General features: G+C 55.8%; 7 protein-coding genes across 7 annotated transcripts in view; 4 read left to right on the forward strand and 3 right to left on the reverse strand.

Annotated features, from left to right (window-relative positions):
- Positions 1-1,111: 1,111 nt before the first annotated feature.
- On the forward strand, positions 1,112-3,595 carry MONBRDRAFT_23700 (uncharacterized protein; the record flags this gene model as incomplete). The annotated part of the gene is made up of 1 exon (XM_001743743.1): positions 1,112-3,595. One exon carries the CDS (start codon positions 1,112-1,114, stop codon positions 3,593-3,595), a length of 2,484 nt encoding a protein of 827 aa, XP_001743795.1.
- On the reverse strand, positions 3,528-5,593 carry MONBRDRAFT_31594 (uncharacterized protein; the record flags this gene model as incomplete). The annotated part of the gene is made up of 5 exons (XM_001743989.1): positions 3,528-4,212; positions 4,762-4,901; positions 5,060-5,156; positions 5,287-5,406; positions 5,515-5,593. 5 exons carry the CDS (start codon positions 5,591-5,593, stop codon positions 3,977-3,979), a joined length of 672 nt encoding a protein of 223 aa, XP_001744041.1. The 3' UTR covers positions 3,528-3,976.
- Positions 5,594-6,214: 621 nt separating this feature from the next.
- MONBRDRAFT_18132 (uncharacterized protein) lies at positions 6,215-8,384 on the forward strand. The gene is made up of 11 exons (XM_001743744.1): positions 6,215-6,309; positions 6,415-6,504; positions 6,640-6,756; positions 6,875-6,927; positions 7,044-7,118; positions 7,256-7,355; positions 7,573-7,641; positions 7,721-7,809; positions 7,913-7,979; positions 8,094-8,161; positions 8,259-8,384. Exons 1-11 carry the CDS (start codon positions 6,240-6,242, stop codon positions 8,322-8,324), a joined length of 864 nt encoding a protein of 287 aa, XP_001743796.1. The 5' UTR covers positions 6,215-6,239; the 3' UTR covers positions 8,325-8,384.
- Positions 8,385-8,617: 233 nt separating this feature from the next.
- Positions 8,618-9,373, reverse strand: MONBRDRAFT_35008 (uncharacterized protein). Its single transcript, XM_001743990.1, has 3 exons — positions 9,304-9,373; positions 8,895-9,092; positions 8,618-8,770 (listed from the first exon to the last, which is right to left on the reverse strand). The coding sequence occupies exons 1-3, from the start codon at positions 9,366-9,368 to the stop codon at positions 8,707-8,709; spliced, it is 327 nt and encodes a 108-aa protein (XP_001744042.1). The 5' UTR covers positions 9,369-9,373; the 3' UTR covers positions 8,618-8,706.
- Positions 9,374-10,222: 849 nt separating this feature from the next.
- MONBRDRAFT_36274 (uncharacterized protein) lies at positions 10,223-12,591 on the forward strand (the record flags this gene model as incomplete). The annotated part of the gene is made up of 3 exons (XM_001743745.1): positions 10,223-10,543; positions 11,868-12,056; positions 12,142-12,591. 3 exons carry the CDS (start codon positions 10,223-10,225, stop codon positions 12,304-12,306), a joined length of 675 nt encoding a protein of 224 aa, XP_001743797.1. The 3' UTR covers positions 12,307-12,591.
- A 396-nt stretch (positions 12,592-12,987) lies between these two features.
- On the reverse strand, positions 12,988-14,709 carry MONBRDRAFT_6550 (uncharacterized protein; the record flags this gene model as incomplete). The annotated part of the gene is made up of 2 exons (XM_001743991.1): positions 12,988-13,443; positions 13,474-14,709. 2 exons carry the CDS (start codon positions 14,707-14,709, stop codon positions 12,988-12,990), a joined length of 1,692 nt encoding a protein of 563 aa, XP_001744043.1.
- A 1,843-nt stretch (positions 14,710-16,552) lies between these two features.
- The window catches only part of MONBRDRAFT_23706 (uncharacterized protein), a gene marked incomplete at both ends in the record, with an annotated part of 12,947 nt that continues 6,525 nt past the window's right edge, over positions 16,553-22,974 (forward strand). The window contains 7 exons of the mRNA XM_001743746.1: positions 16,553-16,615; positions 16,643-16,728; positions 17,241-18,121; positions 18,204-18,304; positions 18,770-21,488; positions 22,009-22,697; positions 22,868-22,971. Of these exons, the coding sequence (XP_001743798.1) occupies positions 16,553-16,615; positions 16,643-16,728; positions 17,241-18,121; positions 18,204-18,304; positions 18,770-21,488; positions 22,009-22,697; positions 22,868-22,971 (4,643 nt within the window). The remainder of the gene's footprint in view (positions 16,616-16,642; positions 16,729-17,240; positions 18,122-18,203; positions 18,305-18,769; positions 21,489-22,008; positions 22,698-22,867; positions 22,972-22,974) is intronic.

The raw sequence follows: 22,974 nt of genomic DNA on the forward strand, positions 1-22,974 counted from the left end.
CATTCAGTCAAGCATCATCACCCGTCTCCTTGTGCATTCATTCACGCAACACTTGGCACCCATGGACACACGCTTTCACCTTCATTGTCTTTGAGTGTCGCCGTGTCTTCTTGTCTGATTCCGCTCGCTCGTGCATTCGACGCCCTTGGGTCTGCCTGCCTGTTTCCCCCACACCATGTGCCCCATTGTCGCTTTTGCTTTTTTTTCACGCTTGGCGAACCCCAGCCTGTGATCCCCCTCTCCCTCCTCCACCTCTACCCTCTTCACGTGTTCAACGGAAGAGCGCTGGTGGATCACTCGTGTGGGACAAGGCGCCGCATGGCGCCTGGCTGATTCCCGTGTTTTCTTGTTGGATCCAAGTTTTGCGGAACTCGTTTCCCTGCGCCTCCCCCTTGTCTCCTCCCAAGGATGCTTGGGCGATCTTGGCTGCTTTTGGCTCGTGGACATGCATGCTTGTCCTTTTTGTCAGAGTTTTCTTTCCTTTTCTTCCTCGTTGTTCCTCTGCGTGGTGTCCACATCACTTTTGCTGACACGAGAGAATGCATGCAGCCAACCACTCTCAGTCTTTTGTTCTCGACGAAGATTGCGTGGTGGGGCTTTCATTTTCCCTTGCTCTGACTTGCCTCCACCTTTTGTCGTCATTCCCATTCGCTGCCCCCTCTTGCGCGTGCATGTCTTGCTCGTGATTGTTGCCCCCTTTTTTTTGGGCCCTTTGTGTCCCTCTTTGACTGTTGGTCCATCGCTGCTGCCTTACGTGGTTGGTCAAGTGGGATCCTGCGGGGCAGATCAGTTGGGCGCATCCTCTGTCTGTCAACATTGTCTTCCTCGCCGCTCTTCGTCACTCAACAAAGCTCACCACCCATTCTCTTTTCATCACGTCGCATCCCAACACCGCATCCCTCGACCCGCACACCACTTAGAACAGACACCACTTCCCCCTTGGCTTCCTCGCATCCCCCAGCTCATTTTCTTTTCTGCTCACCCCGCCTCGCTGCCGTATCCGATGGACCTGTTCTGCTTGAACTCTGATTTATCCACACAGAAGTCCAATTTTCCGTCGGCCCTCGCGCCCCCTTTGCCTTCGGGCAGCAGCAATCTCGTGCCTGGCACCATGCCGCCTGCGGCCTTGTCAGGGCCTGTACCCTCGTCAACCTCCCACCTGTCCCTCCCCTCGCTCGATTCAACCGGCTCGGGTAGTTCCAACGACGTGCACCATGCCCACAAAATGAACCTTGTGACCGACCCCGTCGTCATGCAACAAATGGCTGCCGAGGAAACCATCACTGCCATGGAGGCCCACGTGAGCTGCTCCATGAACCTGCAGCGGCAGGCCGATCAACATGCCGCTGCGCGCCAGCAGGCCGAGCTCATTAAAAACTCAGCCCTCACACAGGCTCTCAATGGTAACTGTACCCAGAACGTCGTCGAGGAACACCAACGCGCCGACTCGGAAGCGCAGATGCACGCTCAACTCGAAGTGGCTGCTCGTCAAAAGGCGCAAGCCCATGCTCACGCTGCCCAAACACTGGATAGCGCTCTGGAGGAGCAGGTCATTCGTCTGCAAACGGATCCGCAAACCACCATCCTGGCCAGCGCAGCTACCACGCTGCCCGCCAACGTCGTCCCTCTTCCCGAGGCTGTTGATACGCTTGGCGCTTCCTCCAATCATGCCTTTCGTATGCCCGGGCTGCAGCCTGATGCCAACAGCAACATGGATGGACTGGCCATGGCCAACCCAGACACCGCCCTATCCAACGTTGGAGATCCTTCCACTCCACTTGGCACTTTGAGTCATGCCAGTACCCCCTCGGTCAACAACGCAGCCGTGGTGGATCCCCACGTTCATGCTTCAGCAGCCATGGGAAGCTTGGCAAACCCGGCGAGTACCGCCAGTTTTGACGATCTCACAGCCTTGTCAGAAACTGCTCCGCCCCCTTCCGTGATGGGCGTTGGTACCGGCGTGGGCATGGGATCACCCTCATTTGCAGCCTCAGCTTTGCCTACCACTGATGCCACATCAGCCCCCATCATGTCAGACCTCCTGCCCACCATCAACGCGGGTCAAAGCACTGAACCGCTAGCATCCTCTAGCGCGGGCAAGGCGCTCGACGACATGATTCTCAGCAAGCCCGCCCTCTCTGCCTCGTCTGTCGCCTCGTCTGCCTCGAACAGCACAACTGGTCACGGTCGTGGCCCTTCGGCGACAGACTCGGGCGTCAACCTTGCTGGCCTGGCCGCCGTCACGACCGCCACTGGCAGCACCAGCCTGTCCCATCCCTCGCCCAACCTCGTCTCGCTGGCCTCGTCCAGTTTGTTGCCAACTTTTGGCAGCAACGTTGCCAGTAGCTCGAGCGCCAACATGACCAGCAACAGCAATATGGGCTTTGCCGGTGGTATGGGCCTGCCGACCGTCACTGCCACGCAGTCGACGCACATTATGGATCAGGCCGATGCTGCCATTGCCCAGGCCCAGGCCATCGCCGACTTGAATGGCATGGACCAGCCGCTGTTGAATGCAGGACAAACGCCCCTGTCCAGCGACGCGCTCTCCATTTTGGGTAACCGCATGGGGTCCTCAGTGGTCACCACCAACGCCGATCTCGACAGCATCATGCTGCAAATGCATGAGGAAGCTTCTGTTCAATCCATTGCCGAGGCATTGGACGGGAAGATCCCTTCAATGCCCTCGATTCCAGCCGGCACGGACGTTCCTGGCGTGCGTGAGACACTCGATCGTATCATGACCCGTCGAGCCCACGCGCAACTTCGTTTGTTGTCCGGAAGCTCCGGCGCTGCACCCCCGATCCCTACCGCCACCACAACCGTGGGCTCGGGTTTGTTGAGTTCTTCGGGTACCACAGCGTCCACCTTTGCCCCTGCTGATGATTTTGCAAAGCCCCTCCCTTTCACCGGCCTTCGTCGATCGGCGCGCATGGCTGCCAAGGGATTGCCCTCGAAAAACCCTCCCCCCTCGTCACATGTGGCTTCGAAGCGCGCTCCCTCCAAGGGGAGCGGGGGCCATGCTGGCGCTGGGGGTCAACGTCGACCTTCCGCTGGTAAGCGTGGGCACGGTGCATCTGTGCATGCGGTGGCCGGCAAGCGTGGTCCCTCATCGGGGTCCATGGTGGCCGGCAAGCGAGGCCCTACGGCCTCAAATCGCAGTGGTCAGGCGAATCTTCCTACCTCCACTGCAACCCGCAGTGGTAGTGGCGAGCCCGCCGCTAAACAATCAAAGTCGGCCCGCCGCAAGGCACGGCGCTCTTCCAAGTACCCTCGCGAGTGTCCCGCGCCGGGCTGTGATAAGATTTTCAGCTCTTCGGCCGGTTTCTATTACCACGTTCGGACTGTTCACAACGCCAACAAAAACGCTGCGTTGGATTGTCCCGTCCGTGGCTGTGGGAAAAGCTTCCGCTCCGCCCCTGGCCTTGAGTACCACTTGCAGAAACACAAAGAGGGCCAAATTACCGACGACAATGGCAAGCTGTTACTGTGCGATGATACCAAAATTGCCAAGAAAACTGCCATGACGCGACGTCGCAACGGTTCGCTCAAGGCTACCGAGGCGTGTGATTTGGCTTCAAATGATCAGTTTTAGATCTTGGACTTGTTTGCACTCGTTCATTCCTCTTATTCTCGCACTGGCGCTTTAAAGCCCCTCTTTGTCTCAAGCTGGGCGGGCGGGCGTGCGGGCGTGCTTGTTTGTTTTCCATGTGTGTGCTTCGTTTCTTTGTTTTTGTTTTTTGTTTAGTACAACCCATGTTTGATCGAGACCGGCTGTGCCTTGGAGGCCTTTGGCAGTCGTGGTCTCTCGTGAGCGCACGCACGCATGTGCGATTTTGTATTCATTGGAGTCGTGTGTGCGTGCGTGCGTGTGTGTGTGCTCATATTCTTTGCTTCATATGTTGAGATGGATGTCCAACATGTTTGTCGAAGGCCGTGCCGGCCATGCCACAGTGTCCTAAGGGCACTTTCATTATTATCGAGTTGCGTTCTTGCTTGCCTTCCCCTCTTTTTCTCCCCTCTTTTTCTTTTCATCAGAGAATACATCTGTAGGGGCTTTGCTCCTCTTCTGACTCTTGTGATTTTCCTTCTGCTCCCTTGCCTCTTTTATTCTTTCCCGTTTTTTTAAAGCATAATATCCCCTCCCCCTTTCGTTGATGATCCAGCCATTTTCAACGCTGTTCTCAACGAATTGATCACGACAGAAGAATTCTGCCATGACCCGTCACACACACACAACAAAAAAAGTAATTTCTTGGGTCATTCATCCGAGTAACTGCGCGACGGATGATGACCAGGGCTTGACGGCCACTTACTGAAGCACAACAAAGAAAAGAAAAGCTCCCTTTGTTGATTGGAGGTTGTACATTGATCACGAAACGAGTCAAAACGAGCAAATCTGATGAAGGCGGCGACGAAAAACAACAAAAAAACACTAAAAACAGACTATATGGACGGTGATTGTGGCACAATGACCATGCGGCCACAAACGGCAGCATGCCAGGGTTGACAAGAAGCAAAAAAAAAAAAGGAAGGGACGCAGGCATATCTCTTGAACTGTGCAAAGAACAGAGGCTGTTTGGCTCAGACGCCGCTGCGCTCCGTTCAGAGAGAGGCAAGACGGGGGTCGTCAGGCTTTTCGCGCCTTTACGCCGACTTCTTGAACGAATCGATAAGCTCTACGGAGATGTCGTGATCACATGTGAGCGTGGCCGCACAGCCGATGAAGAGAAGGAGCTAGATCATGTGCACGAAACGAACTTTCATAGTTGATGCTGCCGCTGTTGGCGTGCTGCATGAGCTGGGCAACCTCAGCATCAGAGAGACGATCGCCAAGAATCTGCGAATACTGAGCAAACTCCTTGGCCGGGACGGTGCCATTGCCAAGCTTGTCAAACACTCTTGAGTCAGAGATAGATGCAGAGTGGGTGGAATCCGTCCCATGAGATTAGATGCTCACCCTTGCGACAAAGCTCTGGGCCAGTCTGGATGTTGGAGAAGGGGGGTGGGGAGGGGGCGGCTCGACAGAGATGCACCATTGACAGGTCAGGGTGCGTACCGGAAGGCTGCATACAATGTATCATCCGAGGGAGCACCGCGGGCCGCAAAGGTTTGTGCCAGCGTCAGGAACGCTTGAAGGTTGGTCGATCCACCCGCTAATTTTAGTTTCATTGACAGACCCCGTACGATTGAGGTGAGTTGACATCTCAACAAAGGCAGAAACGGCACGGCACGCCCTCGGCGTCAATGAAAGAAAAAGCTGTCAAGCGGGCAGTAGAACCTGACCTGAGGTGGCCACCTCGCCGTCAGAGACGTTGAAGCCAAGGCTACGGAGAGCATTGCCGCACTGTGGCAGGCTTAGCGACCCGGCGGGGCCAGCATGGATGTGGAAGGCATCCTCATACTCTGAACTCCACGAAAGCAGAGCCCGTATCGAGCAGGCAGGCCAAGAACCAAATGAGCACAAGTCATGCTGCCTTTGCTGTTTTTGCTCGCTTTGCGCGCTTCACTCACGTTGGCGTCGCTGATCCGTCATTGTTGCTGGCGAGCTAAGCAAAGGCGCCAGCACAGGACCAAGGGGGGCGGGGCGCATGAGATGTTATTCACAAAAAGCTCAACAACCTCCAATCACCACAACTTCTTTGGCATGCAGAAGACCATAAGACCACACGAATCCATGCCACCTTCCACGATGCCCCTTGGTCCAGAAAACCTCAGACGGGGCCAGCGGCGCTGCCCTTTTCCCCCACATTCCAGCCGAGCCGGTCTCCATCTGACTGACTTGTTGTTGTTGTTGTTGTTGTTGTTGCTGTTTTTTTTTGGCGGGAAAAACGCTGACCACGGCTACCAAATGATAGAACAATGGTCCGTCTGGTAATAGCTCAAGGTATTCTACGCTGAAATAAGACTTTATGCGGTTGTGTTAAAGACTTTAGCTTCAGTTGATGGCACGAGTTGAGCAGTTAATGTAGATGAAGTTGCTCCTTTGATTGAATTTCTGACGTTTTCTGTGGTGGTGACTTGCGACCGAGTGTTTTTTTGTTTTTTTAATTTTTTTGGGGAAAGGTGTGGTCCTGAACAGTGGCAGTGGGAGGGGAGGGCAGCGGTGGTAGACGGCGGTGGGCAGTGGGGCAGCAGCACTGCTTGAGAATAGGGTATGGTGCTGGTGTGTAGAATATCCACTGATGCTGTTGCTTTTGGCATTCTGCTGGCTAGTTGATACGACAAAACTGAAAGTCATGGCTGCCTCTCTGGTTCGCATGTGCCGCGGCGTTGCCGCGCCCTTGATGGTGACTCGTCGTTTGATGAGTGAGTTCAGCTTCTATGACCCGACATAACCGGTCCGTGCCTTGACTCATCTGAATTGCTGGCATTTGTGCGCTCCCACGGTCTTTTGCTTCTCGGTTGCGTTAGGCGCCAGCGCAGGCACCTTCAACAACATCCTGGTCGAGCGCACGGGCTCGAACAACCAGGTCGGCGTCATCACCCTCCATCGCCCCAAAGGTGAGTCATGCAAGGCTTGCCCTCGCAGCTTGCAAGAGCCCAAGACAGTGGACTGGCCCTGTCCGTCACGCGGGGCCCCCAGGTTCCCCCGACAACCTCACCCCCGACTCTTCAACGCGTCCGCACCAATCGCAGCCCTGAATGCGCTGTGCGATGACCTCATGACCGAAATGAACACGGTTCTGGACGACTTTGAGGCCAACAGTGACGTGCGCACCATTGTCATCACTGGCCATGGCAAATCTTTTGCAGGTGTGTATCCTTCGGCGGCTCGAGAACCCGTCTGGCCGACGAGCAGAGCAGACATACCCCGCTTACCGTGCTCGTGCATCCTTGTTTCATTTGAATCGCATGCCCGCTCTGCCTTTAGCGGGCGCCGACATCAAGGAGATGGCCGATCGCGACTTCATCGGCGTTTACTCGGTATGTGTTGACCGGCAACCGGGTCGAGGCTTTTTCTTGCTCTATTGCTTTGCCTTGTCCATACGCAGGGATTGCCTTCCTTATTCTGCCAAACTTGCTATGGCTGCAATCTGTAGGGCAACTTCCTCTCCCACTGGGACCGTGTCACGCGCTGCACCAAGCCTGTCATTGCTGCTGTCAATGGCTTTGCAGTACGTATAGGCATCTCTCTGATGCAAAATTCCCCGGGTCCTGTGCAGGCAAACAGCTGCAGGCACTGTCCTAGCAATCCACCTCCACACGACTCGAGGCCTGCTCATCATGAGGACGGCTGGGCCCGCGCTCTTAGTTTGGTGGTGGTTGTGAGCTGGCCATGATGTGCGACATCATCTATGCCAGCAGCTCGGCCAAGTTTGGCCAGCCCGAAATCAAGCTTGGCACCATTCCCGGTTCGTAGACATACACCTAGGCCATTTGCCTGTGATGCCTGAGCCACGCGCATCCCATCCTCTTTTACTGCTACCGTGCCATCTTTCTGTCAACTCTGTTTTGTGTTTTGGGGGCTTCTCTTCGGTTTCTTCAACGGACTTTTGTTTTGATTTTCTTCTTTTCCAAACTCCTCCTCATCATGCTCCTCCGCTGTGTCTTTGATGGTTTTGGTTTTAGGTGCGGGCGGCACGCAGCGCTTGACGCGCGCCATTGGCAAGTCCAAGGCCATGGAACTCGTGCTCACAGGTACGCAGCTGTGTTTCCAGCGGAGCACATACCGGCGCTTCAGCTCTCGCATTGTGCTCACTTCCTTTGCGCACTGTAGGTGACCACATTTCCGCCAGTGAAGCCGAGCGCATCGGCCTGGTCAGCAAAGTGTTTGAGGGGGACCAACTACTGCCTGAGACCATCAAGGTACGTCACCAGCCTCTCTCCGCAATTTTTACTCCTCTTTCTCCTCTTTCTCTCAAGCAATCCAAGACATCTGACCCACGATGGCATCCGTATTTTGCAACAGTTGGCAGAGCGCATCGGTGCCTTTTCCCAGCCCGTGCTGCAGATGGCCAAGGAAGCCGTCAACAAGTGTACGTTGCAAACATAACCAGCCGCCGCCGCCGCCGCCGCCCTGTGTTTCGTGTTGGCTACAGGAGCCAGGCCTCTTAGGAGCTACTCTGACCTGCTTTGCCTTGTGTTCACAGCGCAAGAGCTGAGCCTCGCTGAGGGCTTGCACCTGGAGAAGCGTCTCTTCCACTCCTCCTTTGCCACGGTGGGTTTGTCAACCTTCAAACCACACGCCACCCTGCCTCGACCGCTATCCTGCTCAAGGAAATAACTCATGCACCTCACTGCCATCTGTACCGCAGGCCGATCGCCGCGAGGGCATGAAGGCCTTTGCCGAGCGTCGGGCCGCCGAGTTTAAGGACGAGTAGACCCCATGACATGCCCCGGTTCACTTTGCATCAAGCAATGGAAATTGACTTTGAAGCATCCCCAATGTCCATTTTGCCTGCTGCCAAATGTATGGTATGCCAACCTCAGCCAGCCAGCCCGGCTGTTATCAAATCAACCGCACACCCCGCCGTCGACCCCACCCCCAAGTTTGCGCGCGCGCGGCACACCATACGGCACGACAAGAAACACAAATATGACCAACTGATGCACCTCAAGCACCTCAGGCAGATAAATCAGAGGTAAACATGGAGTGCTATCAGGGAGAAACGCATGCACGTGGCTTTGCTTCAATTGACGATAACAAGACCACATTTTAGACGGCTGTAGGAAAGAGATGGTCGAACTTAAAGATCAGATAGCTCACTTCTTCTGAGTCAGCTTCTTGACAATCTTCTGCTCCTCAACCAGGAAAGCACGCACAATGCTAGAGGACCATGACATGCGACGTACACAATGACATGAGTACAAGCGACGCACCTGAGGTCGCACCGAAAAAAAAGAACGACTGAAACGACTAGACAAGGCGTTGAACAGCGATGATAACCTACCGCTGCTTGACGCAGAGATGGCAGCGAGAACCACCATAGGCGCGGTTGACGGTCTTCTGGGGCTTGCTCAGACCCATGTAGGCCTTTGGTCGCAGAGCAGGCACGCCCTGAAGCTTGAGGCCGCAGTCACCGCACTTGGGAGCGGAGACGGGCTTCTTGACGTACAGGTACGACAGGGTGCCACCGGGCGTCTTGACACTGCACGGAGCATCACACACAGCAACAACAAAGAAAAAAAAGGATGCGTAAAGCAAGAGTGAGCACCGCTTCGTGGTAAAACCTATGTACGAGAAGCGACCCTGCATCGGCTCAAACATCGGCCCATCTCGTCTTCCTCCCTGAGATATGGTGCCGCATAAAAGAGATGGTCCGCAGCACCAAACCAATTCAGGTGCCAAACAAGACTTACACGCGACGGCGGTTGCCGCGGGTGTTGTACGACAGGCGTCGGCGGTAGGTAAGACGCTGGGCCATTCTGTGGTCGGGGCAAGGGAAAAAAAAAGTCAGGCAACGTGGGCAGCAAGCACCGAAGAGAGCGGATGAGCAAGAGCATATGAGAAAGAGTTGATGTATAGCACGTGGAAAGGAAACAAGACACGAAGCACTGCCACAACACCAGCTCATGCCAAGCGCGCTGCGGGCTGGCGACAAGTCGACAACAGGACACAGCTCGCTCGACTTCAGAACGCTGAAGCGAAATCACGTGCAGCTGAGGCTCTGTCCATCGTCCCCTGGACCCAGAGGCAGGGCCCACGCGGACCAAAAGGGCAGTGCCTCAGCAATGTTCCTTGTGCCGCCTGTGACCACGACCACAACACGCGGCAGGGCTGCCCTCAAAGGAAGCGCGACGAAGCGGTCACTCGACCCTGGCTGAGCCGCTCTGACACACCTGTCGGTCAAGAAAAGAAAAAGTACACGAGACAGGGTTCAAACCTCAGAAGACGTAGACTATAATTTGGTAACAAGGCGATCATAAGCAAACGCTATCAGCAGATTTTTTTCTCCCTTTGTCTTACGTTTTTCGAAAAGGCGCAACACCGTTAACCGGACTTTGTGAAGAAAGCTTATCACTTAGAGGAGAAAGACATGCACATAGTGCGATATGCTTTTGGGGTCTTGGTCAAGTTATTGCGGCTGTATCAGTACTTTGTGCAGCTCTCGGTCTCTCACTTAACTGATCACACACACTCACGGAAAGAACGAGCAGCGACTTGTGCGCCGGACCGCCGTTCTCGGACGTTGGAGCACCCTTCCCCGCTGCCTGCTTCCCCTCTTGGCTCTGTTTTTGCCTTGCATTGCATTTGATATCCTGTTCGAAGACCAGGATCATGGATGTGAACAAGTCACTGGATGAGCTTCAGGCGTCGCTGAAGGCCAAGCGCGCCCCTTCCAAGGCGGGAGAAAACGGCGCGAAACGTGCAAAGGGTAACGGCAAGCCCAGCCAGAATAGCAAGCCTGCGGCACCCGAGGGACGTGGGCGTGGCCGCGGCCGCGGTACGCGTGGCCGTGGCTCTCGTGGTGGTCGCGCTGGCCGCACGGCCGTGGTCGCAGCCCCCCCAACCCTGGCCCCCAAGAGCCTGAAGGTGCGCGTCGTCAACGACTTGGCCACAGACCCGGGCCTTATGGCCCTCCGCAAAGCCCGTCAGCCAGTACGTTGATGCAGACTCGCAATCTTTGGGGCCCTTTTCAACACAATGACGAAGACAGGAGGATCGGCTCGGTCCGTCTCCCGACCTCCACCATGCTGAATGATCGCGCAACACACCTGGCACCAGCGCAGCAATGTTGCATCTGAGGATGGGGGGAGTCGGTGGACTTGAAAGGTGGGCGGGGTAAGATGACACGCATCGAGGTGGTGAGCCAGCGCTTGCGCCAAGCTTGATGCCGCAAATCGAGGCTTCCAGAATGATTGCACTGGAATTGAGCAACGGAGCGTGCTTGCCGAAGCCGGCCATGACGGCCGGCTTTGCTACCACCAAGGGCGCCGGGTGGGTGTGGTCCATAAGCCACCCGCCACTGGGGTGGCACGGACTGACTCACGAGAGAAAAGACAGCCTTTTCGGCTTGTACTCTCTCCATGTGCTGGGACTCGACCTGCCATCACCATGCGCATGGCACGGATGGGCTGATGCACCGGCTCCTGCCCTCGGGCGGACACCACCGCTGTGAGCAGCGTCGCCGAAGTGTCAGACAGCAAGGCAGGCCCGGGTTTAGTTGGAAACTTGACCTTGCTGCCAAGGACCGCCAAGTTTTTGCTTGTTCATTTTTTGCTGTAAGGGCTGGCACGGCGTCGCGTCTGAGACAGCGACCGCCCGCAAGCCACTGGGACAGGCTTGGCCTGCTCTTGCAATCAAGGTGGCTTGTAGGGCTGGCTCGTAAAGACGTTGGTTGCGAGACCCCGTGTCACTGTCCCATGCGGCGGGACTTTGTTCCGTGCTCCCTCGATGCTTGTCGTCTGTGCACAAGCCCCCTGCCCTTGATATACGAGCCGACGCATTCAAGCGATGCTGGCTGCTGAAGACGTTGACCGAGCAATCCGGCATAAGATTTCATTCGGGAACTTGGGACACACGGACACCATTGACCACACCCTTTTCTCTACCCGCACATGGTCTTGTCTTGCTCAAGGCATGCTGACGCTGATTTGCTCGACGTGACTTTGTCGACATTTGGTGATGTTCCTGCTTTGTAATCTTTAGGGTGTGTACATGTTGGGCGGTGGTCATGGTTGACAAACGAGACACGAGCCTCTGCACTGCCAGTACCGCATCCCGCCTCTTTTGCTGTTCATGCTTGCCACTGGCTACTGGCTACAAACTGGCTGCCGCATGTACCCAGGAGCATCCACTCATCTGTGCTCGTGCTGTCGTGTTTCCTCATCTGTGATTTTTATTTCTTGTGTTCGTGCTTTTGTTGGGGCATGTGCACGTTGCCTTCTCGCGGCACGGATGTCGATGTCTGCCCATGCGTACAGACCTCCGTTCCCTGCTCTCCTCTCGCCAGCAACGTGGCCCGGCGCCCACAGCTGCCGCTGCAGTTGCCCTGGTTCCGGCCCGGGCCGCCGCCCCTGCTCCGGCGCCAGTGCAAAAGGCTAAGGATATTAAGCGTGGTTTCAAGGTCATGATTTACAACCTGCCCGAAGTGACCGAGGAAGAGATTCGGGTTTGTTGCGCTTCATGCATATACCACAAACTCCCGGCTTGTCCTGTGCTCCATGTAGCCTGATGCTTCCGTTTGCGCCTTTTAGGAGCTGTGCGCTGAGTTTGTTGATGCCAAAGGCGTGCGTACGGTCAAGATTGAGGATGAGGGTGTGGCGTCGGTCATTTTCCAAAAGAAGGCCGCCGCCCAGTTGGCCGTTGAAAAATACGATGGTGTCAAGCTTGATCGTAAGTCATGTTTCAGGACCCTTTAAAATTTTCGTCATTTTATCTTTCCCTCGCTTGGGAGGTATGTGTGGTGCTGACGTGCTGGTTTTTGTTTCAGAGCGCCGCATGATTTGGGAGCTCAAGGACGAGTAATTTGCCATTTCAAAAACACCTGTCCGGCACGCAAGAAGAATCAAAATTCTATGTGCTCTGCTTGCCCGGCCGCGCCTGATGTTTTTACAGACTGTGTGTGTGATGAAAATTTGTGTTTGGTTCTTGCTTGCCTCGCCCTTTGGCTTTGTGTACAACAAAATTTACGCCAACTTATTTTTATCATCTTTTTCTAGTGCCAATTTTGCACCCGTTTCTGTTCATCAAATAACATTATGGGCGAGAAATTATCCAAGCTGAAGATGAGATGCAAAAAAATGCGAATTGCGATGAATCGATTGAAAAAGGGCAAGAAGCAAAGTGGAGCCGAGGCAAAAGCTCACAATGCTAAATAACCCGCTCCTGGAAATGGACCGAGGCCCCGCATCACGACAGTCATACCGTGCGCTGCGGAGCAAACCAGAGCCAGGACATGAAAAAAAATCAATAATCGAAACAAGCATCAAAAAAAAAAAAAAAATGGGTGGTGGGCTGTTGTTGGGGTGGTCTCGAGGCCGCACACGTCAGCGACGGGGGCACTTCGAGGCGCAGATTCCTAATGCCTCAGGAGTGGGCGTTTAAGCCTTGTTGGACTCGTGCTTGACAAGGAGGTCATAGGCCTCACGAGCGCGCTGCTTGAGCTGATCCTGATCCTGGAGCAGGTTGAGGACCTCGGCGGTCTCCATACCCAGCAGCATACCGGTAATCTTGCCGGCACGCTCGTGGTACTCCTGCTGGATGAGAGGGAAGAGCTTCTCACCCAACAGGTTCTTCTGTTCGGCATCAGTCATGTGCGCCAGGTTGGCAAACTCGTCCTGGTTGTTGTTGGGAGCCGGAGCAGCGACGCGGGCGGCGGAGGGAGCAGACTGCATGGGCATGGGCTGGCCCTGCGACGGCATGGGACCCTGACCACGGCCGCGGCCGTTGCCCTTGTTGGGGTTGCCACGTCCACGTCCGCGCATGTTGCCGTTCATGCCGGGGGCATGCTGTTGCTGCTGCTGCTGCTGCTGTTGCTGCTGCTGCTGCATCATGAACTGGTTCATCATGTGCATGTTGGGCATGACCATGGGAGGGAAGCGGTTGCCCATGCGCATCATGTTGGCCTGGGGCGGGGGCATCATGAAGGGAAGGTAGCCCATGGGCATTTGGCCGGGCATGGTGCGGCGCGAGGCCAGCTGCTTCTGGCGATCAACCTTACGCAGAGCAAGGGCCACGTACAGGGGCTTGCCATCGATCATGCTGCCATGCATCTCCTGGATGGCGGCAGCGGCCTCATCAGCCGAGTCAAAGTTGACAAAGCCAAAACCACGCGAGTCGCCGTTGTTGTCAGTCATGATCTTGAGGCTGGTGATGGTACCAAACTTGCTGAACTTGTCGCGCAGAGCATCCTCGGTCACATCCTCGGGCAGGTGCTTGATGTAGAGGTTCGAGTTCTTGTTCTTCTCATCGCGCTCCTGGCGGATCTTGTCGTGGATGCGCTTGAGTTCGCGTTCACGCTCGTGCTTCTTCATGGCACGGCCAACGAAGAGCTTGCGGTCGGTCTCAATCTCCTTCTCGTTCATGGCCTCAACGGCAGCGTTGGCAGCCTCCGAGTTCTCAAAGTTGACAAAGCCAAAGCCACGCGACTTGTCGTTCTCGTCCTTGGCCAAGAAGGTCGAGGTGATGGTGCCAAACTTCTCAAAGAGCTTCTTGAGGTCGTCGTTGGTGGCGTACGAGTCGGGCAGGTTCTTGACATAGATGTTGGTGTAGGTGCGGCCACCCTGCTGTTCGCGCTCCTTGCGGGAGAGGAACTTGGTCACGGTCACAACCTGCTTGAGCAGCATCTTGCCGTTGACGGTGTCAATGGCCTTTTGAGCGTCCTCCTCCTTCTCGAAGTGGACAAAGCCATAGCCACGGGACTCGCCCTTCTCGTCGGCGGCGACCTTGCACGAGAGGATGGTGCCAAAGGCAGAGAAGGTGTCATAGAGGGCCTTGTTATCAATCTCCTTGTTCAGATTCTTGATGAAGATGTTGCCGGCACCAGAGCGACGGGCAGCGGGGTTGCGCTGAGCCCACATGATGCGGCAGGGCTTGTCATGAATCTTCTCAAAGTTGAGCTCCTCCAAAGCATGCTTGGCATCGGCGTGCTGCTGGTAGTTGACGTAGGCGTAGCCGAGCGACTGGCGCGAGACGGCGTCACGGCACACGCGGATCGAGATGACGCTGCCCATCTGCGAGAAGAACTCGTAGAGGGTAGCCTCGGTGACCTCGGGGTGCAGATCGCCAACGTACAGCGAGGCGTTTTGCTGGTGCTCGGCCATCATGGGCATGGCAGGAACAGCAGCGGGCATGGCGCTGCCGTACGAGGCGGGGGCGACATTGGCCGCGGGGGTGGGGGCAACCTGAGCAGACATTTTCGGTTTTGAACTATTCAAGGCAACAAAGGAAAAGAACCGAGTGGCAAGCAGCGACAGCGGCAGCGTGAGGTTGACGTCCCAGGATGCTTGCAAAAAGGATGCACAGGGATTTGATTGGGTGGCCAAGGAAGTTGGGGGTCATTGCGATGCGTGTTGCGTTGCCGTGTTGTGTCGCGAGCAAACACAAGCCAAGAGAAGCGCAGGCCATGTCAAAGGCAGAAGAAGAGAGAGAGGTTGATGGATAAATGTGTGCGCGCGCTCATGTGCTGCGCGGGTGAGGGAGATGATGGAAAGACTTGTGACGAGATCGGCACGGGCTGCCAAACGGAGAGGAGAAAAAAAAAACAGAACGAGAGGTCATCAACGCCACAGCTGCATTCTTATCCGCGGACTGCGTGCCGGTCGCGATGAAAGAAAGGGACGGCGGGTGTCGGGGTCACAACACACATCAACAGGAAGAGAGCGTTGCACAACCAACACGAGCTCGGCCATGCCTAAAAAAGCGTGCTTCTGGTGCAGAAGGGAATGCCGAGGCTGTCGAATTTTGTCTCGGGTGTGTCTCTGTATGTGTTATCGTGTGAGCGCATGTGGGTCGATACAAACGGCAGCGTACCTTTTTTGTTTCCCAGTCAAGGGTTGTTTCAAAGTTTTGCCGTTTTTGTTTGGTTTAGCCTTTTTTAGTTTCGGCGGGGGAACCCGGCGAGCGCGAACCGCAACGAGAGTTACGATCCGAAGAATCTGACCCAACAGCCCGAAAAGGAAAAAGGCCGAAACCCTCCAACCAGCACCGCCACACCTTACTCTCCCCTTACTTAACCCTTATTCTCTCCCCTTACTCCTCTCTCTCCCCTCATCCTTTCCCTTGTGGCTTTGAGAACGTGCCAGTTGGTACAAAGGGGCCTTCTTGCTTGTGGCTACCACGCGGTGGGATGGACCCTTTTGGACTCAAACACTAACCCTTATGGCTGGTTGAGTTTGACGGCTTTTGTTTCGGGTCGTCACGTGTCAAATACAAAAGGCTTGGCTTAACGCTTTCCCCTTCTACGCCACGTGTGGTGCTGGTGCTGGAACAGAGTTGCGTGTGCATCATGTCGCTGGGCAAGCTTGATGGCTGTTGGGAAATGATGGTACACGGGGTTGGACCGTGTGGCTTCTCTGGGTCTTGCCCAGCGTGTGCGATCCAAAGGCAAGAGGCTGGAGTGTGTCGTATATCACGCTTGAACATCTTGATCACTCTGTGATTTTGTGTATTGACGTAAGAGCTCTTTTCACCGTCAAGCTATTCATTTTTATTGATTGGCCAGCAAAATGTAAGACTGTGTTCGGATCCATTTTATCTGCATGCATGCAAGTTGTTCAGCGACGCTCAGCGCTATGGGTCACGCCCCTCAAACACTAAGGTGAGACCGCGCGGTAAAGCCCCATCACACTGGCGCCACGCGCCCCTTTGTTCAGCGCCAAAATAAAGTCGATCGCTCACACAACAAAACGTCCACCTTGAAAAAAAAAAATAAGACACTCACACACAAAAGAGAGCAAGAGCCGACTGATCTCAAGACAAAAAGTCGATGCAGCCAGCAGCAGAGGGACTCAACCTTATTTGACCGTTGCCGGTGCTGGCTGCGCTGGAAGTCATTCAGCCGGCCGTTGACCTATGCCTGACCCAGCGCTGTCACAGCGCATCAGCCCGTGCGTGCTGCAGCCGAGGTAAATGCGTGTAAGCAACAGCAGATAGCAATCAACGTGCATGCACCCCCTGCTGCTGCTGCTGCTGCTGCTGCCACAGCCGCCGCCGCCGCCGCACCTGCGAGTTTTGCTTCGAAACTTGCGCGATTAGGACCTGCCCCACCTCAAAGTCTCGCATCTGGGCTGCCCCCAATCATCAGAACGCTACTTTGATTCAACGAGAAGACCATTGTCGAGGTCAGCGTGCCCGTGTCGCCCCAGGCGCCCATGTGTCTCAAAAACGCTTCAACCTTCTCCTTGTTGGCCGCCATCTCATCAGCTGTCTTCCCTGTAATGTCTGCCCGTGCTTCGCAGGCATTGCTTGTCAACACGCCTCCCTCTGCAAACGGCAAAAAGTCCGCGTTCCCGATCATCGGGGCCATGGCCGCCTCATGCGCATCGCTCCGACAATTCTCCCTCGTTCGGAAAGTTTGCGCCCACGGCCCCAAACCCCGATGGCTCGTGTGCTTTGAAACCCTCCTGCTGCTCGCCCTGCTGTGCGGGGCCAGTGCGGCCTTTTCTCCGTGCCCCGGTTCGACCTTTCGCCGACCCGGTACCAGTGACTGCCAGCGCCTCACATTATGTAAACAGTCTTCGGAATATCAAGCCCAAAGCCCAACTTCAACCTCGGACCGACGCTGTGCGCCCGTCCGAAATCTGTGCTCCCTCCCAGAGGTCGAGGTTGCACCTCCCACTGCAACCACTGATAGGCAATGCGCCGTCATTTTTGACCTGCCACTGCCCTCTCGCTCATCCAGCCAAAACCTGCCCTCTGACCTGGAGCCCTCGGTTGAGCCACACCACCCCAAGGCGCGCGCCCCGTGGCGTCAAACAAATCCCATGCTCGATCCTGTCGCGGATGTCGCTCAGGACGATCATGCACGCCACCCGTTGCGCCGCAAACGCGATTTGACAAACATGGCCGACGTTGAAGCCGCGGCTGCAGCCACCGCCACCGCCACAGCCTCCCCAACACCCACCCTGGTGCCATGCCCCGATGGGTATTTCCTCCACCCAAGCGGCGTCTGCCACCCTTGCACCTCTTGTCAGGACCATCAATATCGTCTGGCCCCATGCAATTTGTCAACAGATACCATCTGTCAAAACCTGACCGACTGCTCTCTCAGCCAGTACCAAGCTTCGCAAGGAACTGACACATCAGATCGCATCTGCTTGCCCCTCCGCCAGCAGTGTATCCCACTAACGTTTGGCCACAACTTTTTCTCTTTCCATGTTCTTGACCGCAGTGGCAGCCAGCGCGTCGACCCCTTCCTGCCCAATCTCACCGCAGCCACATTTGGTGACACTCTGGAAGCCAATCTTGCCGTGGCCATCTACCTCGGGTCCTGGCTTCAAACCAGTGCCCTGCCGGACGTTTATGGCACCTTCTTCCGCCTCTACACAAGCCATCCAAACCCTGAAGCTTGGTGTCTGCGTGGCCGCCCCATGAACCTTTCACAGACGATACCGGTCGTCAATGGCTTCAATCGACTTGGCTACCCAAACAACATTGCGGTCGAGCTAACGCTTGGTCTAGCCGCACTGCCACAAATCAACGGCATGACCATCTATCGCCTGCCCGTGGGTACTGGTATGTTCCTTGCCCCCCGTGGAAACGGAAATTGTGGTCGCAGGGATCAACAGCTAACCGACTCCTCCGTCATGTCCCACAGGTAACCCAGCCATCCAATTGGGGGGCACCTGGTTCACCACAGACCTGACAACGATTCAGCCTGGCGCAGCCTACATTCTCACCATTCCTGAAGACGGCCTGGTGCAGGAACCATTTCAATTCACATGGGGCCGACCCAATCGCCGCAGAACCTTGAAGCCGCAGCCAGACCGACGGACGCTGCCTCGCCCGTCCATGCCGGATTCAATGCCACATATGATTCCCTTTAGCAAAGATGCCCATGACACAACGTGCAGATACATTTTAGCCGCCCCCGAAACGAACGTGCAAGTCTCAGTGTGGGATCGCAGTACTCTCCTGAGCCGCGTCAATAGTGTTTTGGGCCCCAACGGCGAGATCTTGCGCCTAGACTTGCCACTGCATCCGACATTTAGCCTGCAGCTTGTGACATCAGAAGCTAGCGGGTTCCTTGACTTGGAGGAGTTACCAGAGTGCTCAAAACCAGGAAGCACATTTGGCCACTTATTTGCCCCACTTCCCCTCCCAAGCTGGCGAAGGTCGATTTCCCACGCACGTTCGCGGCGTGCCAATGAACCGGACTGGCAGGTAGATGGTAATCAGTTTCAAAACAGCATGCAGCTCATGGCAAACGCCAGCATTAATGGTCAGCCCCTACGCAACCCAAGCGCTCGACTCGCCAGCTTTACCGATGGCCGGCTCTCGGGCACTGTATCAAGTATGCTCAACTTTGGAGACCAATACTTTTTCCTGATGGCCGTGGGTGGCAACAATGCTGGTGAGGTGGTAACGCTGAAGATCTATGATCCGGACCTAGATCTAGTGCTAGATGCGAATGAAAGTTTTGACTTCCAGCCAAACGGACGACAGGGTGATGTCGTGTCCAACAGTCTATTTGAGCTAACCGCACAGGCCACGGCATCTTGCAACTACAGTCTCCAATACCTGGATGAGCAAGGAGAATGCCAACAGATAACAACCTGCACAGAAGATGAATATGTGTTGAATGAGGCTACAAGCACAAGCGACCGGACATGCGTCAATTTGACAGAGTGTGAGGGCGACGAGGTGGAGTTTGTTGCAGCCACGGCAACAAGCGACCGCACATGTCGGTTGTCGTGTACTCTGGGCGTCACTTATGCATGGAATGCGAGCCACTGTGAAATCTGCAGTACCTGCGACAGCGGCGAGTTTGAGGCCGCAGTCTGCACCAACACGAGCGACACGGTGTGTCAGCCCTGCGCGACCTGCGACAGCGGCGAGTTTGAGGCCGCAGTCTGTACCAACACGAGCGACACGGTGTGCCAGCCCTGCGCGACCTGCGACAGCGGCGAGTTTGAGGCCGCAGTCTGTACCAACACGAGCGACACGGTGTGTCAGCCCTGCGCGACCTGCGACAGCGGCGAGTTTGAGGCCGCAGTCTGTACCAACACGAGCGACACGGTGTGTCAGCCCTGCGCGACCTGCGACAGCGGCGAGTTTGAGGCCGCAGTCTGTACCAACACGAGCGACACGGTGTGTCAGCCCTGCGCGACCTGCGACAGCGGCGAGTTTGAGGCCGCAGTCTGTACCAACACGAGCGACACGGTGTGTCAGCCCTGCGCGACCTGCGACAGCGGCGAGTTTGAGGCCGCAGTCTGTACCAACACGAGCGACACGGTGTGTCAGCCCTGCGCGACCTGCGACAGCGGCGAGTTTGAGGCTCACGGCTGCTCAGCCCTCAACGACACGGTGTGCCAGGCATGCTCCATTTGCGCGGCACACGAGTTTGAAGTGGGCCCCTGCTCCGGCGACACTGATCACCAATGCCAGAACCTGACCATATGTGTGGGTGATCAAATCGAATCAAGTGCACCAACGGCTACCTCAGATCGACTTTGCGAGCTTGCGTGCGAGGATGGTTTAACCTTTGACGATGGCGATCCTGTTGCTTGCGAGGTGTGCAGCACATGTGGCAATGGCTCTTTTACCGTCTCAAACTGCACGGTCGTGTCCGATACTAGCTGCACAGCCTGCAGCACATGTTCGACTCATCAGTATCTGGAAAAGGCATGCACGCCCTGGTCTGACTCGGTGTGTCACAACCTGACGATCTGCAACAGTACGAGAGAATACGAGTCCGAAGGCCCTTCAGCAACGTCAGACCGCACGTGTGCAGATTTGGATGTATGTGACTTTCAAATTGAGTTTGTGGCCGCCAACGCGACGGCCACGAGCAACCGGGTGTGCCAGCTGCTAACCGAGTGCCAAGGTGACCAGTATGAAGTGGAAGCACCAACCATGTACTCAGATCGAGTCTGTGGTGGCATTCCAACCTTCAACTCCAGTGTATATATTTATGGACAGCTTGCCTCTGGTTCCGGCCTGGGTGGTGTAGTTATTGAGGGCCCAACCCAGGTGGCACGGGGCGAGTATGACTTTAGCGTTGTCGCGGGTGCCAGTGGTACCTTTGTCGCATCAGCCGTGGTGGCACAGGGTGTCTCATCCTTCACCAGCGCTCGCCGTGCAGCCACATCGCTGCGCGGATATGCCAGCCCATCTGATGTAGTTTATGGTGACAACGGCCGCATAACCGTGTATGTGCAGGCTTTTGACGACGTTGGCTCGACCCAGGTTTTGCCAGGCACACTCGTGTCAGTGCGGCTAAACCCACACGGAACCCTTGTCACAGATGCTAGCCAACCTGTTACTGGCTCGTGTACTGTCGATGCAATGGATGGCATCTGCAGCGTGACCCTCAGCTTGCGTGAAACTTGGCTCATGGGAACGGCCAGCGACGAGGACCACATCACTGTTGAGGCTGGTTTGGCCAGCCCGGATGAGGTCCAACTAGGCAATATTAGCGTCATCCGACAGCTTGCGACGGCGATCTCCGACAACATTTGGATTGATCTGCCGCAGACTAGCATGTATGCCGGTGCCTCTGCCGTAGCCCGTATCTACAGCAACACAACGTACGCTATTGGGGGATTCACCATTCAGGTCACGTGCGAAGGCTCTGACATCTTGATTGAGGATGCCAGTGCTGACAGCAACATTTGGAGCGGTGCACGTGCACTCCTCCCCAACGGCACCAGCGTTCGCCTTGTTTACACGCTCAAGAGTGGACAAAGCGCCCCAGTAGATGCCAGCGGGGCTGCCTTACTAGCTGAGATTCAGTTTGCTGCTGCCAGTACCTTGAACGGTGTTGAGGTGTTCAGTTTGATCAGACTCGAAACGCGCGGGTTGTTGGATACCGCGGATGCCACTCGCGTGCCTGCTGGCGAGATGACCTTTCCTGTGCCCGGCATTGTCGTGTCGCGCGATGGTGCGAGTCAGAGTGAAGGTCGTGTATATGCGCGCTCCGATCAGCCCATAGGCCTGCTTGGTTACCTTTCTCAGGTCGAGTTGGTCAATACGGCCGTTCTGACTGAACAGGCTTTTTCTGCAGCGTCCTTTCGGGCGTGGAGTGTCATGCATTCGGGCCAACGCGTGCCGCACACTTTGACGTCGCTGGCATGTCGCGTCGAAGGTGCAAGTGATGTCGCTACCATTGAGGCCGGTTGTGTCGGACTCTCACTATCAGCCAGCCATACTCAGGGCAGTGGCGTTGTGTCATTTGTGGCGGAAGACACTGAACGCAGCTTGGTCTTGTCACTTCCATTTCGCGTCATGTACCCAGAACTCCCGTTGACCGTTTCTGTTGACCGTTCTCAATTACATCGCGTCGAGGACTGGATTGGCCCTGTCAGCCTCGCTGTGTCCTGTTCGGGAGCTGGCTGGCAGTCTGCTGCTGTGCGAGTATTGGCACGCTTCTCGGGCGCGGGCGCATCGTATGAATTTTGAAGGGGATGTGACGAGCTTATTGTCCATTTCACAGATCCAAGCCACCTCCTCGGCTATCTTGTCCGTGGAAGCTGGGCCCACTGATTTGAGCGGAGATGTGCGTGTTCGCGGCATCGAAGTGGGGAGCAGCGAATTGCGTGTCGTACGCGGGTCCACCGAGCTTGGTCGCACTGGCACTATTAGCGTTCTGAGCACGAGTGTGCGGGCAGTAGCTATGGACGTACGGGCAATCAGCCAAGTGCGCGCAAACTTCATGGGCACGGTTGGCTCCATGCCCTCGGTCGAGCGGGTTCGAGTGCAAGTCGTCGAAGCTGCGCTCAAAGCTGAGGGCTCATCCGTGCGCATGGTGGCTTCTGCGGTTTACGCCGACGGCACGCGCGAACCACTGACGGCTGCATTGGGCCTCATGTTCAACAGCTCAGACTCACAGCAAATTACCATGAGCACAGACGAAGCGTCCGTTGCTGTGGGTGCTGCATCGGGTGTTGGTCCGTATGTGCACGCCGCGTGGTCTTCGGTGTTGGCCAATGGTAGTGTCTGCGAGAATGCTCGTGTGGCATCAGGCTTTGGAAACCTGACCATTGATTTACCACCTCCTTCGAGCGTCTCCATCAGTGGCGTGGTCTCTCGTTATGTCCGCACAGATGATGTGGCGCGTTTTGCTGGTGTCAGCACAGGTTCCGAGTTGATCGTACGCCTTCAATTTTTGGATGGTAGTCAACGCACCATGACATCAGACACGCGTACGGTTTTTGACACCAGCAACAACAATGGAGTCTTCACGGTTGAGTATGCTGGCTCAACTGGGGCGCGCATCGTGCCTCTACAAACTGGCACTGGGATGCTCACCGTTAGGTTTAGCAATCCAGCCTACGCAAATGTATCAGCAAGCGCTACGATTCGGGTGGTCGAGTACAGCGCTTTGAGCATCTCCTCTACCCCAGAACCGGATACACCGTTCAGCAGTA

This window comes from Monosiga brevicollis, genomic scaffold, assembly GCF_000002865.3.
Source record: "Monosiga brevicollis MX1 MONBRscaffold_4 genomic scaffold, whole genome shotgun sequence".
NCBI classification, from domain to species: Eukaryota; class Choanoflagellata; order Craspedida; family Salpingoecidae; genus Monosiga; species Monosiga brevicollis.

Coding starts and splice junctions, on each gene's coding strand:
- MONBRDRAFT_18132 (XM_001743744.1), top strand. CDS start 6,240: ATGGCTGCCTCTCTGGTTCGCATGTGCCGCGGCGTTGCCGCGCCCTTG. Junction 7,119..7,255: donor CTGCTGTCAATGGCTTTGCA/GTACGTATAGGC, acceptor CCGCGCTCTTAG/TTTGGTGGTGGTTGTGAGCT. Junction 7,356..7,572: donor CAAGCTTGGCACCATTCCCG/GTTCGTAGACAT, acceptor TTTTGGTTTTAG/GTGCGGGCGGCACGCAGCGC.
- MONBRDRAFT_35008 (XM_001743990.1), bottom strand. CDS start 9,368: ATGGCCCAGCGTCTTACCTACCGCCGACGCCTGTCGTACAACACCCGC. Junction 9,093..9,303: donor CGCGGCAACCGCCGTCGCGT/GTAAGTCTTGTT, acceptor TGCTCCGTGCAG/TGTCAAGACGCCCGGTGGCA. Junction 8,771..8,894: donor CATCTCTGCGTCAAGCAGCG/GTAGGTTATCAT, acceptor ATGGTCCTCTAG/CATTGTGCGTGCTTTCCTGG.